At 37.2% G+C, this 18254-nt stretch overlaps 1 protein-coding gene across 1 annotated transcript; it reads right to left on the reverse strand.

The window, feature by feature from the left end:
• Positions 1 to 540: 540 nt before the first annotated feature.
• TMEM128 (transmembrane protein 128) lies at positions 541 to 7864 on the reverse strand. Its single transcript, XM_080591991.1, has 5 exons — positions 7621 to 7864; positions 6606 to 6747; positions 4902 to 5063; positions 3680 to 3788; positions 541 to 2234 (listed from the first exon to the last, which is right to left on the reverse strand). Exons 1-4 carry the CDS (start codon positions 7847 to 7849, stop codon positions 3689 to 3691), a joined length of 633 nt encoding a protein of 210 aa, XP_080448117.1. The 5' UTR covers positions 7850 to 7864; the 3' UTR covers positions 541 to 2234; positions 3680 to 3688.
• Positions 7865 to 18254: the final 10390 nt, after the last annotated feature.

The following is an 18254-nucleotide window of genomic DNA, read 5'->3' on the forward strand; positions in this document are numbered from 1 at the left end:
TTAATGTAAATAGATACAGAAAATATCTGCAGTAGTCTGAAGCCAGACAACATATTCAAGTAGGGATTTTGACAACCTAGTAATTATTTTCAGGAAACTATTAAGATATCTTTCTAATCTCTTGCCCTAAACACTTTAATTGGTAGAAGGAAAATAATGAAAGCAAGGAGTTCACACAACTGGAAGCAGCAGCAAGATTTTGTCAGGTTGTTAATTACAGCAAAGATTGTTTTACATTCTTACCAGGCTCACCCCTACTTGCTTTTGAGCATACAAGGGAATGAGTATTGCATTTGATACCTGTAACTGTTACCAAAAGACTCTGCAGGACTTTTATGAAATAAACTGTATCTACCTGGGATTTTCAGAAAAAGACAGGATAAATAGCTCTTCCAAGTCATACTGAACAGTATTACACTGCCAATTAAGCCAGCTGAGAGGTCATGAAAGACAAAATGAATTGACAAATTGATGGGCTGACAGTCCCAAGAACAGTGAAGTTAGATGTTTAAATAATTAAGTACTGAACAACGATTGATCACTTTGTATAAAAGTTTATTAAGAAGTCCAGAAGAGTAAATTTGAGGAAACATGTAGCAAACATTAAAATTATTTCAAGAGTACAGGGTCAACTTAAAGCACCTAGAGCATTTATACAGTTGATAAATAAAAATAAAGTGATAATTACCATCCCTGAGCAAAAGTGCATTTAAATAATAAACAAAATCAGTCAATGTACATCTATGCAGACATAAAATTGTTTAAGTTTGTTAAAAGATGAAGACCTTAAGATAAGCAAATGCAAAGTATCACTTCTAAATGCAAAGTACCACTGTTTTTTGTAAACTGATTTTTTTTAATGTAAAATTTGAAACTATTGACTTCCTCTACAAACTCCTTAGCAGTAGTGTTAGATGTATTTTACTTTGGTTTGACTGATCCTTTACACTGCCTACTGCCAGCAAGTTTTTTCTTCAATGGAACTGCAGTAGCTTCAGCCAATGCCTTTTTCATTACTGAACGTTTCACGTAGTGTGTATTCAGCAATTGTGTGAATCTGAAAGTCAGAATGAACAGCAGTCTCCTCGAACAGTCTGGACTCCAAGCAACAAGAGTAAATTTAAACAAGTTTCAATAACCAGCTTCTACTTTCTCCTATCTTCCAAAAAAGAATTTAACACAATGACCTATATAAAATGGTCTAGCAACGAGATGGTGCCCAGGTTTCTTGTTATTTAAGTATCTCAAACAAGGTGAACAAATGGACAATGTTATTTTCCCAGCTGTGTATGGCTAATGACATTTAATTTAATATCAACCTCTATTGCTGAGGAAGAAAAATGGCAATTTCATTAACAGGCATTGTTAAGAACAGAAAGTTAATTTTTGGAAGAAAAGCATCCTGAACATTGGAAAACAGTATATACATCAAAATATTTTACTTTGTGCTCTTCAGTTCTTGTGTAGTGTTACTATTGTTCATTCTATTGCTGGTTATTCACAGCTTCATCTCCTGTTTTTGGCTGTGGACAAATTATGTCAGTACAAGTGCAATTTGTTTATTTCACTATTGGCACTAGCAGATTATCAATGATGGAAATTTCAACCAGCTTTCTAGGCCCTTACCCAGATACATATCTTTTTTCAAATACTAACAGATCTGAAGTCAAGAGGTTAGATTAACTAAATATTTCCTCCATGACAACATGTGTATCATTACAAATTTAACGGACCAAGAAGTGTCTCCCATGTTGTCAAATGTGAAAGTTTAGACGTTCAAAGAGATTCCAAATATCAGTATTTTAGCTACCACTTGAAATGTAAAAATAACATATTAAAAAAAACACAACACTTGAATTTAGGTATCAATTATTTTCAAACCAATCAACCTGCTTTAAGAAGGAAGTTGGGCTAGGTGAAATCTGGAGTCCCCAGATAGGATTTAAAACCATATAACTGACCTATTACCCATCTGCTTAGTATTGAACTGCGAATAAAACCTTTATAAAACAGGCTACGTCACAAATGAAGTGCTTTATATTACTAAGAGAGATAAAACCTATATATCTTTCAATTATTCATCAATCAGTTGCTTTTTTGCAGCCACTGGCTGAACAATGGGTTTATGTCCATTTGATTTATAAATCATGTAGTTAAATAATGAAAAGACTGGAATGTAACTAAAACAACACCCACTCTGCAGGGTAACTGTAACTGGAGTCCTTCACATAAAGCTGAAAGAGAAGAAAAAACAAATCCGACATAAGAAATACTGTAAGGCTATATATACTGCACAAACCGTATCTTGTATAAATTGATATTCATTAGTTGGATGACTTTGCATCACCAAGTAATAATTTACAGTGCAACAGAATTTACTTGGCTGTTCATACAGACAAATTGTTTTCTTCACAAGGTTCAGCTGTTCAGAATATCTGCATTTAGCTAGTACTTCTTACTTTCTATCTTCAAGTACAAATTAATGCAGAATGGTTCTTTTAGTCTATTAATAAAAGCAAAACTCTACCAGACCACAGCACATCCTTTCTCCACCTTTCCAGTGCTCAAATAGAACGTTGCTAGTGACAGAAGGAACAAACATGCATTGAGGAATTCTGCACTAGCAGACGCAACTCGAGCTTTTAAATTAAAGAGGTTCTGAAGTAAGTACTGTATTTTTCAGAAGTCCACAGACAGGGTATGATCTAAGTTAATTAGCTCCTTAAAAAAAAAGTTTTCTTGATATCGAGGAATTGGTGAAAAGGTGTATGACTAGTTTCAGTTCATTTATGCAAGTAAAAGCTGTGTGTATGTGGCTGACCAAGCTGTTAAATATTTTTTCCCTACAATTCTGGCACTACAAGAGGCTATACTCAAAATCCAGCACTGTCCCATTCCTCTTGCCTCACTCATGAAAATGCTGGGGGACTTCTTTACTCAAACAGATTTGTGACAGAAAGCAAATACAGACTTCCTCACATTCCCTTGTGAGCAAGTACAGCAAACAACCTGCTGAAGTAGTCACTTCACTGGATGATGTGGACACCAGTGATCAGGGGACATCTCTTACCCCATTACTGATCTGTATTTAATTTTCAATTTCACGGGATTCATTTGAATAGCATATCCTAACAAAAATGTAAGAACCCCTTTTCAATGTGACAGGTACTGGGAATGAATTTTTCAAGTCAAGAAAATAACTGTTTTTGCCTTAAAAAGGTTGCTTTTTAGGAATATCCAAGTGGACTGTTCACCACAGAAAATGAAAGCAGCATACTTAAAGATAATAAAGAATTTTAAGTCTGAGGTAGAGGGGAGGAGGGAGAAGGAAAGAGAAGACTGTTGCATATGGACCCTTACAGCTTCTCCCCTTTACTATATGTCAAGCAACTTCCCTAAGAAGGAAGGTCTGGGTAAAAGCTGCAGATATTTGGCTTATACTCCTCAAAGCCATCCACTCTGACTTATTTCTTCTCACTGACTAGAACTGAATCTTTGGGAAGAGGAAAAGGATATTCTTCCCTTTAAGATTCATGCATATTATCCAGTAACTCCATTTGCCACAAAATTTCAATATCCTAAAAGCATGCAGAGTAGGAATCCTTGAACTGTTTGTATAACAAAGCAGCTTATGCAACAAGATAAATACTTTTATGTACTAAACAATTCTATTATTTACCTGCAGGACTTATCCCAGGAGTGACACAAGCATCACAACACCCATAAACTGAATGAAGAGCAACAAAGGTGTCATAAACGACCAAACAGGCCATAAGGCAACGTTGAAACTGGGAAAAAAAAAAAAAAGAAGAAAGCTTTAGACAAAAGTTCAGTTGTCATGTGGAAATACCAGGCAAGCAAATAAATCATAGCACGAGAAGAAACGAAATTTAAACAATGCAACCTGGAAAAATACTTGTTTCTTTACAACTTGAAAGAAAAAAAAAAAACACTAAATCGATAGTTTAGTTCTCTGCTTATTTACTGACAACTCATCCTAGAACACCAGTAACTGCTGCAGATTTGTTTTACACTGAGCAAAGCCACTCAGACCCATCAAGAGTAAAGATACTTTTTACTTTCAGAATCTCTATGTATGAACCACCTGAAAATGAAATACTCTTTGATTTTTCCCACAGGCATGCATAGAAGCTGGGAAAAAAACAACAACTTATAGTTACAGCTAATTAGAGCTGAGAATGAATTAACTACATAGAAGGGGGTGGGGGGGACGATTTCTTTTAGAACTGATTTACGAGGATTATGGATATGACTACTCTAAACTATAGGGAACATTTATCTTTTTCAGTCTTTCTTCCACCACCACCCCACCCCCAGCACTGCAACAAATACTGGCGTTATTCAGACACAGCACCTACACTGAAAGGGACAACCAGCTTTCATACAGAGAGCAAATATACTTGCACACAAATACTTTTTCACTCACATGCACATTTGCTCAATTCTGACTCATCTCATAAACAAATCATCTCTTACTAAATGTACCATTCTCTGACAAGACAGAAACTCTTAAATCTCATATGAGTTTCTGTATACTTGCTATTTATACATACTGTGTTTGATAATGAACAACTATGCATTAGGAACTGATCAGGTAAAATTTTCTCTACTACAGAATATACCTTTAAAGTTTTAAACCTCACAATATAGAAAAGACACAGTACATCTAAAAGTATGCTTACTACACAGCTTCAACTGCTACAAATCTTGTCTCATGAACAAATTTTGAAGGCAGAAGAAATCATGCAGAGTGGAACTAGTACTGTCACCAGTACATTCAGTAGAATTAGAGGAATGGGCTCATTTTATAAGCAGCAGCGTTTACACAGTTAGACCTGTACAGTTTTAGCAGAAGTTTGTATATATGTGTTTCAACTTACCAAATTGCTGCTGCAATAAAAGTGGTTGTTGAGATAGGTATCAGTATGGGATACCGCACATCGTAGTCCTCAATTCCACGATACCACTCAAGATATATTATGCAGTAAAAGGCAACAGATAAACAAGCAGCCAATAAGCAACTGCCAGTGACAAACCACCAACTGTGCAAGGGGGAAAAAAAAAGCACGTTAAGTACGGTCACATTTCAGTTCACATATTAATCTTCATTCTAGGCTAGAAACAGAACAGACAATACTTGTTAATTATACACATTAGCCTTTATTGTGTTTCTTAAATTACTTTTACAAAACACTTAGCTACTACAGTTTGATTCAAATGCGTCAATGCATCATTCCTGTCATTTATTTTTCCCTCAAATATTTTGGAAATGCAATGCAGCAGACCTTGTCACAGTGATCTTCTATACTAACACGCTAAAAACACTTCATAAGTAATGAAATAAATTAGGGTCTATGGTAACTGTGCTTCTTACTGTAAGGTTGACTTTACCAATTTTTGTGTAGCAGAAGTGTTGTAGAAAGCTTTTAATAAGCTTTCGAGTTTATGAACTCTTAACTTTAACAGAAAAAATCATGAAAAAAAAACTTTAAGATACTGAACAAAACCACAGGGAAATCCAGGATTTCAGATTCACAATAAAAAAAAGTAGGTGATTATTTAGAATGGTGCACTTTTGAGCCTATCTGGGGACATACCTCCAGATAAAGATGGGAAAGACAAACCTGGAAAAGTAGTTTCAGAGAAGCTCACAGCATAGAGCTTAGGCCCTGTTCAGCCTCCACATATTTATACAATAATGACAAAGTTCAAAAGGCACCTCCAGGTGAAGTTATCTGAAATGTTTAACATCTATCAATCCCACTGAGAATAATTTCATGGAAAATAAATAGAATAGAAAAAAAATATAGAATTATTTCACAGAAATAATTTCATTTATTTCCTAGTCTACTCAAAGAAGTCTAGAGAACAAGAGGGAAAAAAAAACACACAAAACTTCACTGATGTTTTAAGATTAATTTCAGCTTTTTTGAAAGTCAAAACTCCAACACTTTCATTAGAATATGCAGCAATTCCTTGTACTTGAGAATAATTTTGAAGGTACAGTATTAAAACATCTTGCTATTAGAACAAATTTTACACATACACAGATGGCTCAGTAGATCCTGAAGAAAAAAGTTTTAACAAAAGATTTATTTTTCTTGAAATCTTACATTTAAGCATGATATTTACCCAAATTTAATAATAATGACTCGGGGGTCATCTGGTTTAGCCCCCATACTCAAGCAAGGCCGCCTACAGCAGGTTGCCCAGGACCATATCCAGGCAGCTTTTGAGTACTTCCAAGGATGGAGACTCCACAACTGGGCAGCCTGTTCCAGTGCTCAGCCACCCTTAAAGAATGATGATCTGATGAAACCTCTTATATTTCAGTTTGCGCTCAACTGGGCACCACTGAAAAGAGCTTGGCTCCATCTTTTTTGCCCCATGCCTTCAGGTATTTGTACACATTGATGAAATCCTCCCCCGGCCTTTTCTTCTCCAGGCTGAACAGTCCCAGCTCTCTCTATTCCTATTGTAGATCTTGTTTATCCAAGATTTAAAACACAAAGTTCAGATATAGCTATCTGAATACAATTGTAAGATGAAAATGCAACATTTCTTTGCAAGAAAAGGTATCTTACCTATCTGCTTGAATAGTTTCCTTAACAGATTTTAAAAAGTCAAAGTAATACGTCACAGCAATTGAAGCCAAAATCCAGAATGCAGAATGAATATTCAGTCTAGGAGAAGGCTTCTTCTTCTTCTCTACAGCTGCACACTCTTCTGTAAATATGAACATAATTGTATCACTAAAGCCAGCCATTAAATGCAGTATGATTATACTTAAATGAAACACTATGCTTATCTTTTTAATTATTTAATATTTGGAGATGATTATACTCAGTATAATACATTTTGTACTGGAGAGGAAGCGTTCTAAAAAGCTCTGTACATTTACTGAAGTAAGAGTTTAAGCAAGGTGCCCTCTGATTAAAAAAAAAAAAACACATAAAGCAATAACAACCAGCACACTTTGTCTGCATACCTTTTTTTGGGAAATTAACAGCTGACAAGGTTAGGAAAGGCATATTTAACTACTTATGAACAACAGAGCAAACAAATTTGGAAGTGTATTTTTGTGCCCGACAGTAAAAAACTACAATACTCAATAGTCACATACTTTAAAAAAAAAAAAAAGTGAAACAGAGGTATCTGTGAGGTACAAGTGTATTTGATGTTTCATACTTTGAAGTTCCTTTATCATTAAAAGTTATTGGTGCTTTATGTGCCTTCAGAAACATAAGCTATGCTAGCTCTGCATCATTGTAGATGCGTTGCCACCAGCTGAACGTAGGAACGGCTTTGCTGGAGCTTACAACCACCCATCTATTTTTGTTTTATTTATTTATTTATTTATTTTTCGCTGAGCTTCTTCCCCAACTCCAGAGACGAGGCTGGCCGCAGCTCAGCCCCCTCTCGCCCCAGCTGCGCCATGGCACCGCCCGCTTCCCCCTCACGCCGAGCGTGCACCTCAGCGGCCGGGGGGGCGATGGCACAGCCCCCTCGCTCCTGAGGGCTTCCAGCAGCGCCCATCCCCTTCCCCCTGCTCCCCCGAGGGCGGGTACCGCAGCCCCAGCCCGTCCCGGCAGCACCCACCGGCCGTCCCGCCGGCCCGGAGCGGCGGCTGCAGCGGCAGGGCGCGGGGCTCTGCCCCTTGCCGCAAATGGCGCCGGAGCCTGGGCAGCGGGTCCCCTCGCTCCCCGCCCGCCTCCATCTTGGGCAGCCCCGGCAGCGGCGGCGGGGCGGGAAAGGAAGGGCGGTGGCAGCGCTGCATTTGCGAGCGGAAAGGGCGGCCCGGGCTGCTCTTCTCAGAGGGGGAAGCCATTTTAGGCGGCCATAACCGTAGCCGAAGAAGCTGTCAGCGCTCCGTGTCGGGAAACAGCTGTTAGTGCCCGCTGCGGCGGCGCGTGGGTGCAGCGGGTGGGCGGTGGGGGGGCAGGCAGTCAGTTAATGGCGGCTGCTAGCGAGGAGCAATGCCCTCACCTCACAGAGCCGTCGTGTAATGGCACTGCCAGGCCGAGAGGGAGGCTCCCGGGATGGTTCTCTAACAACATCAAGTCACACCGAGCTGTAGCAGCTCTTTGCTTCACCACCATCCATCCATCCATCCATCCATCTCACTGTAGGCACAGCCTGGAAAATATTAGACTGCCAACTCCAGCTTTAAATCTGGATCCATTTTCAAATGCACTCTTAGAGTATTTGCCCTCTCGAAATGAGAGCTTTCTTGCACGTTTTGTTTGCTGGTCTTCAGGATTGAAGTTGGAGTGATAAAGAAAAACGCAGAAAATATTGCAGTGAGTTGTGCGTCAGAAAATAATCCCTCAGGTTCTAGCTATAAGTGCTTTTCAGTTTCATCTGGATGATTTCTTTCTTGTATTCTCTCCTGATAAAATTAGACTTCTTCCTTATTATTTATTCCTAAAGGAATTGATAAAAATCATGCCTTATGTCTAGAGAACAAAAAGGTGTCTTATCACGAGTACAGCTATAGCAAATGCTGGCTCTGGTAATAGTCCAGTAATATATCTTAATAGTGTCAAGAGTGACACTAATTCCCACTGAAAGTAGTGAACCCTATGACGCATATCCAAGTGTACAGACCTGTTTTCTCAAAATAACTAAAAAATAAGAAATACAGGGGAAAAACTGGAAGACTGGGTAGCATATAAATATTTTGACCTTCACATTTTGCAGCCCATATACTCTCGATGACAGCAGTGATTTAAATAGTACAGGAGTCAAATAGAAATATTTTTTTCTATTCAGTAAAAGTTCAGACTCTTAGGAGGTAGACTGAAAAATAATAATTTCGGTATGTGTTTTACTTAACAAATGCAGATTTATAGTCATTCTAGCTGTATATAACTTGAAGTTCAAAACATATATGTTGTTACCCAATTATACTTTTCCTTTTAGAAAGTAAACTGAGTATTTTGCATGAAAACAATGAGTATGAGAAATATGTCGTGTTTTCACATACCATAGTCATTCCTTGCATGCTGCATGGCTTTCATCAACATAGAAGTTTTGCAGATACGTCTGTTACTTCATGTTGAGAAAACAGGAAAAGCAAAAAGAATGGCATGTAGGCTGTGAGTAAATATATATTTTATCAGTAAACCTTTATAAAGTTCAGGCCATCACAAGGGTAGAAACTACCAGGTAGAAACTAGATAGTATATGAGGTAGACGTGCTCTGACTGTTTTTAAGCACTTCTAAACCTCTTGATTAACTAATGACCTTATCAAGTGCCTTTTGAAGTGGATGAAAAAACTAGGATAAGTCTTGATGAAATAGTAGGCCTTCTGCAAATATAGCCTAATTCAGTACAGCAGCCTTACAACTCAAACACTTAAATTGCTGTAACTATTGTAATGATAACCCTAAAAGTGCATATGACCAAGTTTTTCAATATATTTAGCTAACACTTTTTCTTATATTTGGTTTGAGTTGTAGGTGCTGGAATAATGGAAAATTTGGGTTAATCTGTGTGTTTTGCTAGTAGAAGAGTAACACTTGCTCTTTGTGTATATTCAAAGAGTAACACTTGCTCTTTGTGTATATTCAGTTGAAACAGCATGATTGCACAGCTCATCAGCATGCACTTAGCTCCAGCACCTGCTGCATCCTGCCCAATGTAAGGGTGAAACAAGGCACAGGAGTTATGATGAGGGAATTGTGGACAATAATTTGCAGTGATAAAGGAATTGAGGCTTCATTACTTAAGCTACTCAAGGCGTATATTTTAAAAAGACAAGTCCTGTACCTGAGCTGACATAACCAAAGAGCCCAGGAAAAGAGAAGGCTTGGGGAGGTCCTCACTTCAGTATTCCAGTACTAAGAAGTTGGCTTCAAAAAGGAGGAAAGCACTCCCTTCACAAGGAGAAATATGGAGAAGGCGAGGGGAAAGGGGTATAAGCTATGCTGGGAGACATTTTTGTCTTGAAATAAGAAATTATTATTATTTTTAACAGTGAGAACAATTAATCACTGGAACAACCTCTGCTTGTGTAGTGCAACCCACTTATGTGGTGAAATCCCCATCAGCAGAGACTTTCAAAATGCAGTTGGCCAAGGTGCTGGATAATCTCATCTAGGTTCCCTTTTCCCATAAAGGGTTGGACCTGTTGATCTTTCGAGGTCCCTTCCAACCTGGGCTGTTCTATGATTCTATTTTCATGTAACCTGGTATGTAGATACACTACATTGTATAATCTACCTGTAGGTGTTAACTTGTCAGCAAAGCGGCTGCTAATGGTAATTTGGACAATGTGTTTTCCTAAATGTGCTATTACCAGTTTTACAGATGAGTGAGGCTCTAGCGAGGAGCAAAGCAAGGGTTCTGGTTATTCTTTATTACTTTGCATTGACTTTTGAGTACATTCAGCCTAAAAGATACAAGGATGGAATGTTTTGTTTTGTTTTCTGCTTTCATTTGCATCTGAATTTTACATAGTGAGAAGAAATTGTTTTTCCTATTCTTAGAACATGTGTTACATAAGGATCAACCACATCACAGTCTTTAGTGACTACAGTAATTATTTTTCATTTAGATCAATTGAGTATTTTGAATTTAACAGATCATGGGAGCCTCTGAGCTCAGCTTTCTTAGCAATGAAATAGAGGTTTCTTTGTTTTACTTCCTTTGAGAAATGATTACCTCAGCCTTCACTTTCATGCTAGTGATTCAAATAAGAAACAAAGGAAATCATGCATTCTCTTTGCAAAAGCTATTCAAATGAAATATCTTTGATTTAAATGTAGTAATTAAATAAATGTGTGTTTGAAAAGGTTAAGATGCATTAGTGTTGTAAACTGAAGACTCCTGTTTACCTACAGAGTAGGTATTGTGCAAAGACCTGAAATAAGAGCTTCCCGTCCCTGACTCACTGTTGACCTTAACCTGGACCACTCATGTTCAGTGTTTGTAGAGCTGAGATGTTTTCTGTGATCTGTTCACAGAGCTTCTCTGATTCAGATGTTATTAATCTGTTAAAGAATAGATAGCGATCAGGAGCTGAACGGAGACTGTTACATAATCAACAACCTAATTAACAAAGCATCTGAACAATGGACATGGTACGGATGATTAATTCTTGCAAATAAAAGTTTAAGAATTCCTGTAGAAATGTTAAGAAGTATTCTAAAATATGGTGCTTTATCTGAAAAAAAATATTTAACACTGTGAAAGGAATTTGTGGATTTGAAGATTCTGTGAAACAAATGTACAAAAGTTGGAGTTAACAGCAATTTTTGTGTTAAATATTTTCCTCATCTTTCACGACGTGACTTGTTCCCATGTTTTCAGAAACTGATTTCAACACCTTCAGGTTCTTTTATTTTAAATAACAAATAATGTTTTGTAAGTTATTTGAGAGTTTTTTAATTATAAATGAAAGCTGAATTTTGTGATCTAGCTGTATATTTTTAAATTAATTTTCTCAGTGTTTGCTGAGTATTTGCCATTTACTGACTAGTTGTTTTAATTTCGATTTAAAGTAACTCATAATGAGGCACACAAATGGTATCTTCTTATATTCCTTGACTGGGTTCATATAAATTTTAGAATTAGGTTTCTCGGTTACTTTCTCACTTTTAGAAAGTCAAATTAGTTTTCTGATATTCCAGTAAATATTGTGACATTTTCCCCATTACAAAAGTCATTAACTAAATGCACCCAAATATTGTGTGTTGACAAGAAACCTGCCTGAAATTTTCTTCATTTCTTACCTAAGTAGGACATTTTTAATTAAAGGAGGTTGGCTATAATGTAGGTGTATTCTTAATTTTGAGGAGTGAATGTGCAATGTTCTCTGTGCTTTCTGTTCATAAACTAAGAAATAATACTGTAAGTAGTAACTTGTTGCTTCCCCAATTAGGACTAAAAAGATAGATGGGTGATGATTCTCGATCTTTTCTGAACGTTGTGCTTGGGGTAAAGCAGTACACTGCTTACACTGGGTAAAGAAGCAAATGCATTGTCTAAATCATCCAGGTAAGAAGACAGCCTTCAAATAGCACTGCTGTTTCCTTGCTTTCATCTAGCATTCCTTTATTTTAATTCTGTACAATGGAAAAAAGTCACCAAAGGACTGAAAGCACGTGATGTTGTTAGTAACTTAATGCAGATCTGAAAAACAACCAAAGGTTAAAACTCAATCTAGTCTGAATGTTGTACATACACAAACCATTGAACTCAAGTTGAATTCTCAGGTGAGTATTAAATGACAGTACAGCCCCGACCTCACCCTTAAGGAAAGAAACAATACATATAATAGTGTTTGATATGGACAATGCACTACCTTTTTTAAGCATGCAAACATTTGAACTTCATGAGCAAAACGAAGGGAGAAAAGATAAAGAAGACTGTTAAAAAGGGGAAGAAGGCATCTAAGGGAACTGAGAAAGAAGGCACCACATAATGTAATCTGATTTGTCTAGTTATATTATTCTTCACCTTGAAGGTTGTCAATGCAAATTACAAAAAAGTAGCTGGTCCAGAGCATTATGCTAGTCTGATACACCCATTTGATGGAAGTCAACACCTTTAATTATCCTTGTTGAAAATCTCAGGTAGCTTCAATGTTTGACTCTTGCCTTTTGCTATAATCTATATTAAGAATATATGTTACAGCTTGGATCTTCAAATGTGTAAAAAAAATAAATAAAAATCTGCTAGAAGTTGGTAAATAAATCTGCCCACCGTGTCTCCTAGATCATTTCTTGAATTTAGTTTCACTTAACTGTGCTTACTTTCTTAGGGAGGACAATGACTCTCAAAATGTTTTCCCAAGACTACAGTTTAATGATACAAAGCATTTGGCAGCAATACTCCACCTATAATTGTTCTTGACTACTCAGTACCAAGTAGTGGTATATAATACCTCTCAGTTTGAGGATTTGATCTGGTTTTAAAAGCCTGCGAAAAATTGCAGGGGACAGCAAAGAGGCAAAAGCAAATGGCCAGATGTGGGAGGGGGGGAAAGGGAACACTTGTGAATTACTGAAACCGATTTCCTCACTGAGGAAAATCCTGTGCAGCCATGCACATCTGTAACACTATGACAAGATTTTCATACTACTTAGTGCACTTAGGAACATCCTACAGTATACATTTTTTTGAGTAATGAAAGCAGATCTGTTTTTTGCAGGAAGACTATGCATCAATTGTGGGTATGGGCATGTGGGCATTCAAATTTATTATTCCTAGAACTTTCTGCTCTATTTACACTTGATGCTTACTCCTTACTCTAGGAGTATTGGTCTGTTTAGACTTGATGCTTTATTTTTATATTGCTAGAGGCAATTTTTTTTTTTTTAGGCTGCTGGTAGCATATTAGCTATTTGGGAGGATGGTCTAATGCCCTCTCTGCCATTGATTTGACTTTTGACTGCAGCAATGAAATAGACAAAGCTGCTGTCTAACCTCTGAAATCACTCACTGTTCACCAGAAAGCTGAATTGTCAAAGGTAGAATAGGTGAGAGAGTTTTGCAGCAGCAAGAAAGAAAAAGGAAACACATTTCATGGTGTAAAACAGGAAAATTGTAGGAACAAAGGGTCCGTAAAATACCTTGTAGTAAATGGTAGAGTGGATAGATGGGGAAAAAAATCAATAAAACCCTGTAAGCATAAGAAATGTCTGTACAATTCAGTAAAAGCATTTACACTGGCAATTGATTTAGAAGTCCAAGGCAGAAACACTGGTAAAATAACTATTGGCTTCAGTCATTGCAGCACTTGCTTTAATGGTTTAAAAAGAAAAAGAAAAGTCTAGAAGAAAATTCTGGTCCTGTCTCAACCTCCAAAAACATTGGATTTGTCATGCATGGATACTGTATAATGTCAACAGCAGAATATTCCTCCTTGAATTCCTTATCATCAAGAATCAAAGGCCATCAGAAAGGCAGAAAATCAAGCACATAAAAGTGCACTTCATGCTTCCTATTTATACAATAATGTCTGGATCTTAGGACTTCATTACATGGCTCCTAAAAGAACAGAACAAAGGAGTAAAATTCACATATTTTGAGCCATCTACAATGCAGGCAAGTTTCTGGTGTTATTTTTCATTGTTTGTCATCTAAATGAGATGTGATTTCAATGCTTTTGGATGGATTGAGCACTTCATGCATTTTAGTGGAAAAAGAGTCTGTTAGGCTAAAGTCCTGATACCCAGGTAGGAGAAAGAAGTGTTAAAACGTAAAAACAAAAGGGGAAGTGTTGAGGTTTAAGTGTAGATTTACACTTTGTATGATTTTCCAAAAGAAGGGATCCAATAGCGAAGGATGGACCAATGAAATGTTTGTTTCCAGAGCAAATTGTAATGGCATTTTGAATTGTCAATGAAGTTTTGTTAGTTTGATTGTTTAAAAGAAAATATGAGGTATCAGTTTCCCTGTGTTTCTTGCTGGTAGTATTACTCTGCACATCCTATCAGATACCAATAAACATGCGTTCTCTTCTGCTTTTATTCACGTTGCCTTAGATGAAGATCGTAGTATGTTTAAAAGCACCTTCTTTTCTAATAAGACAAATGCATGTGAGAGTTGAGCTTAACTCAGTAATCAGGCTTCAATTAGGGTTTTGATGCTGTTTTAGTAGTAATGCATTCTACCTAAAAGCCTGAGAATAGCACTGGTGGGTAGGCAGACAGAGACACAGTTTCTGTTATTCTGTTTATTTCAAGTAATTTTGGGTATGATAAAACTGATTGTGTATGAAGGCAGTTATTTTACTTCTGATATAGCTCAGAGGGGGAGTTGAATATCAAGAGCTGTCGCTACACAAAATCTCCAGTCAGAGGAGCTGTGTGGAGTCTCTATTTGAAATGATAATTCCAAGTCTTGTAGTATAAATTAAAAAGGAGAGATAAATAAACCGTAAAATTTGTTTGACATAAGGACTAATGTCTGGGATCTGCAGTCTTGGGGAGAAAAGAACGCAACAATCTAAGTAAAAACTTTCAGGGCGTTTCAGTCCTTACCCTGTGAGACTGTAAAAGCATGAGGATGCAGGTACAAAAGGAATTGTATCTGAACAAGTACAAAGAAAACCAGTAGGATACAGGTGCAAAAGGAATTGTATCTCAACAAGTGCAAAGAACAGTTACCAATAAAACTTCTTCTAGTCCAAGTGAACTTTAGAATTCAATATAAAATGACACTTCCTGTAGAAGTACTACTAGGAAACACAATATGCTGCTTTTCTTGGCTGACAGAGCAGAAAAGAAACTTAGAGGACTTATTCTTGGTTTTTCTTGAAAACTAAACTGGGAGAAGAAAGGGACAAATGTTGAATATATTGATTGAGGTATCTTGTGACCTGTGAATACAGCTCAATGTATAGAACAATATGCCCTTTTTTTGCTTATCTTGCACAAAAAGTTTAATATTTGCTCTCTTATTTCCTTAATAAGGGTGAGTGTTACAGCTTTAGAAGTTTCCGAATGAAGTAATGTATTGGGTCTCTGTATCCTGTGGTCATCAGCTATGAGCCACTACTCATGTTGGGGTCTGACTGCATTGTACTGATGCAATCGGATTGTAGCACCAGGTGGGAGGATTGGTTTTCACTAGGAGAAAGAAGAATGAACTACTCTAATGCACCCGCACAGTGGAGTGCTGAGCACAACAAATAAGTAGACATCCTTTGAAGCTTTTTTCTCTTCAGTGATTAAATTCTGATGCTGTACTTATCAAGAAAGCCACTAGCTTTAAACACTCTTCTAATTTACAGTACTTCCATTTTCCTCCTTCATCCCAAGACATCCAAGTTCCAACGCACTATTTTAGAAAGGAAAATTTTAGTGATAATGCGTATCTTATGGAGATGCAGTATGCCATTTAGAAAGCTAACAAACAGACTCTTGAACATTTTGTAATGCTGTATTAATACCATCTGATTGTTCATCATCAACTTATTGTGACTGCTAACATTACCAGTGTCTGCTAAACACAAGCTTTGTGGAAAAGAAAGTTAAAAAAATGCTACAAGAAGTGAATTCAGAACACCCAGAACCACTGCAGTTTTGAGTTAGAGCTTCCTCCTTCAAATACATGTATGCACAGGTGGATAAAAGTCCTGTTGTGTTCTTGAAGGTTACAGATGCCAGAGTCACTCAGGAGAGGATTTAAGAGCTGTTCAATAAAATTAATCACCTGACTGAAAAGCTGGGATCAGATAATGTTTAATGAACGTATTAATTAAACTCCAATCAGCAAGTTTCCAAATTAACACCGTGGGCTGTACCCTGCTGTGCTCTTACGCTGTCTAGAATAATCCTTTTTACATATTGCGTGCTATCTGAATGCAATCAGAGATCTTCAGATAAACTGATACTGTTGCCCCCTTGGATTTGCTAAATCTTAAGGTTGTACAAAAAAAAAAAAATAAAAAAAACAACACACTAAAGAACAAAAGAGCATGCAGGGTACGTAACTTGTATATGGGCTTCAGTTGCACTTGAAGGAATCTGTAATTAGAAGTGTAGCCTCCTCTACCATATTATAGTACTTCCAGGAACATGCAGAAAGAAAAATACACTAACTTGCAAGGCATATTCCTCCCCCCACCCTTTTTTTCTGCCAATAGACTAGGAAAAGGTAATAAATACTACTCCAATAACATATAATGAAGTAATACTTTAATTATAACATGACCATAGTAAACTCCCACTACTGACCATCAATAAGGAGGCATTAATTTGCTCCATATCTGCCAAATGATTACATAAAAATTGACTGGTAGCTTGATCTGCTTTGCCCTGTACAGACAGAGCGGAAGAATAAGATGCAGAAGTCACATTTATAGTCCCTCATAGGCGCTACTAGCACAACAATGTCAGCGCACAGTGGAAGTCAGGCATTTCAACCATTAAAAATCACAAGTTACAGTAGGAAAAAATGTCAAGGACAAATCCTTCTCAGCTCATGTGTATTGTCATTTTGAGATTATATTCCTTATTTTCCGTTTTAAACCAATGTGTAGTGTTTCTGAACATTTAGTCTGCTGCTTTGCCTCATTCCCAGGTGTTGTGTAGTGATCAGAAGTAAACCCTGAGCATGAGACACTAGAACTCCGAAATGACAGCAACCATGTAAATGTCTGGTTATCTGTTCACCTGCATAAATACAACTGTAGTACAACTTCAAAGGTTCTTTAGGCTCTTAAAGCGTTTCATCTGATACAGATCACTTTTTTGTCTACATATTAGAAAATGCCGATGTTTTTTATGAGCAATAAACTGTCATTCTCCCAACCTGTGAAAGATAGCTTGCAACAAACTCCAAAATAAGAATTTGCCATGAATCTTTATCTTTAAATGCATAGCATGAACAATCCACACTGCCCTTAGCAGTCTGACACCAGAAAAAAATGATGTAACTGATGAGTTCATGAGCACGTCACATGAATCTTAGGCCTTTAGTGAAAATAGGGGCAGGTAATGCAGCTTGCCGACTAGTAGCGTAACCAACTTTGCTGCTACCCAAGGCACTGGGCAGAGGGAGCTGGTGCCATCCCACTCGCAATTTGACCTGAGCTACGACATGCACTCCCACAAAAAGGCAATTAAAAGCAGCTGGCTGAGAGTGGAGGTGGATAAACAGAAAACCAACCCTGAGATTGGCATTTTGAAGTGTAGGATAGAGATACTACAGCTTAGTTTGAAGGTAGGAAGAAGAGGATGGAGACATCACAAAGAATTAGCAGCCACAACTTGTAGCAGCTGTTGCTGACTGCACCCATGACTGTTGGGTTATCACAAGAACCTAGGATATAATTAGCAAAGCACAGCAAATGTCCTTATTTTTTATACAAATGTCTATAATTTCTACATGTTTGTGTCAATAATATTTTACAGTCAACAACGGTGGAAGATAAGAAGTAAGAAAAGGGCATGATTTGGAACGAATTCTAAACAAACAAAAAAACTGTAACAATTACTGTAACAGAACTATTTAGGATCTTTATGCAACATCAATATTTGTTGTAAGATAAAAAGCGAAAAGATTAATGGCACTGTATTAACGTCAGTTTCACTGACAAGGCCTTATTCATGTCCCTCCCCAAATTAAAAACAAACAAAACAAAAACACATACCTAAGCTTTTGAAATGTGTTTAAACAATTTCTCCAAGTTTCTCCATGGTCGTAGAAAAGTTTTATTTATCTATCTCCAAAGCTTTTCGCATGAATCAACAACAAGCATTTAGTGAAGAGACCTTA

The sequence above is a fragment of the Anser brachyrhynchus genome, assembly GCF_964034855.1.
Source record: "Anser brachyrhynchus genome assembly, chromosome: 4".
NCBI lineage: Eukaryota > Metazoa > Chordata > Aves > Anseriformes > Anatidae > Anser > Anser brachyrhynchus.

What these genes read in the sequence shown, in the direction of transcription:
- TMEM128 (XM_080591991.1), bottom strand. Translation starts at nt 7,849, where the DNA reads ATGGCTTCCCCCTCTGAGAAGAGCAGCCCGGGCCGCCCTTTCCGCTCG. An exon ending in CCGGGCCGGCGGGACGGCCG is followed by an intron (nt 6,748 to 7,620) that starts GTGGGTGCTGCC and finishes TCATATTTACAG; the next exon opens with AAGAGTGTGCAGCTGTAGAG. An exon ending in GAAACTATTCAAGCAGATAG is followed by an intron (nt 5,064 to 6,605) that starts GTAAGATACCTT and finishes CCCCTTGCACAG; the next exon opens with TTGGTGGTTTGTCACTGGCA.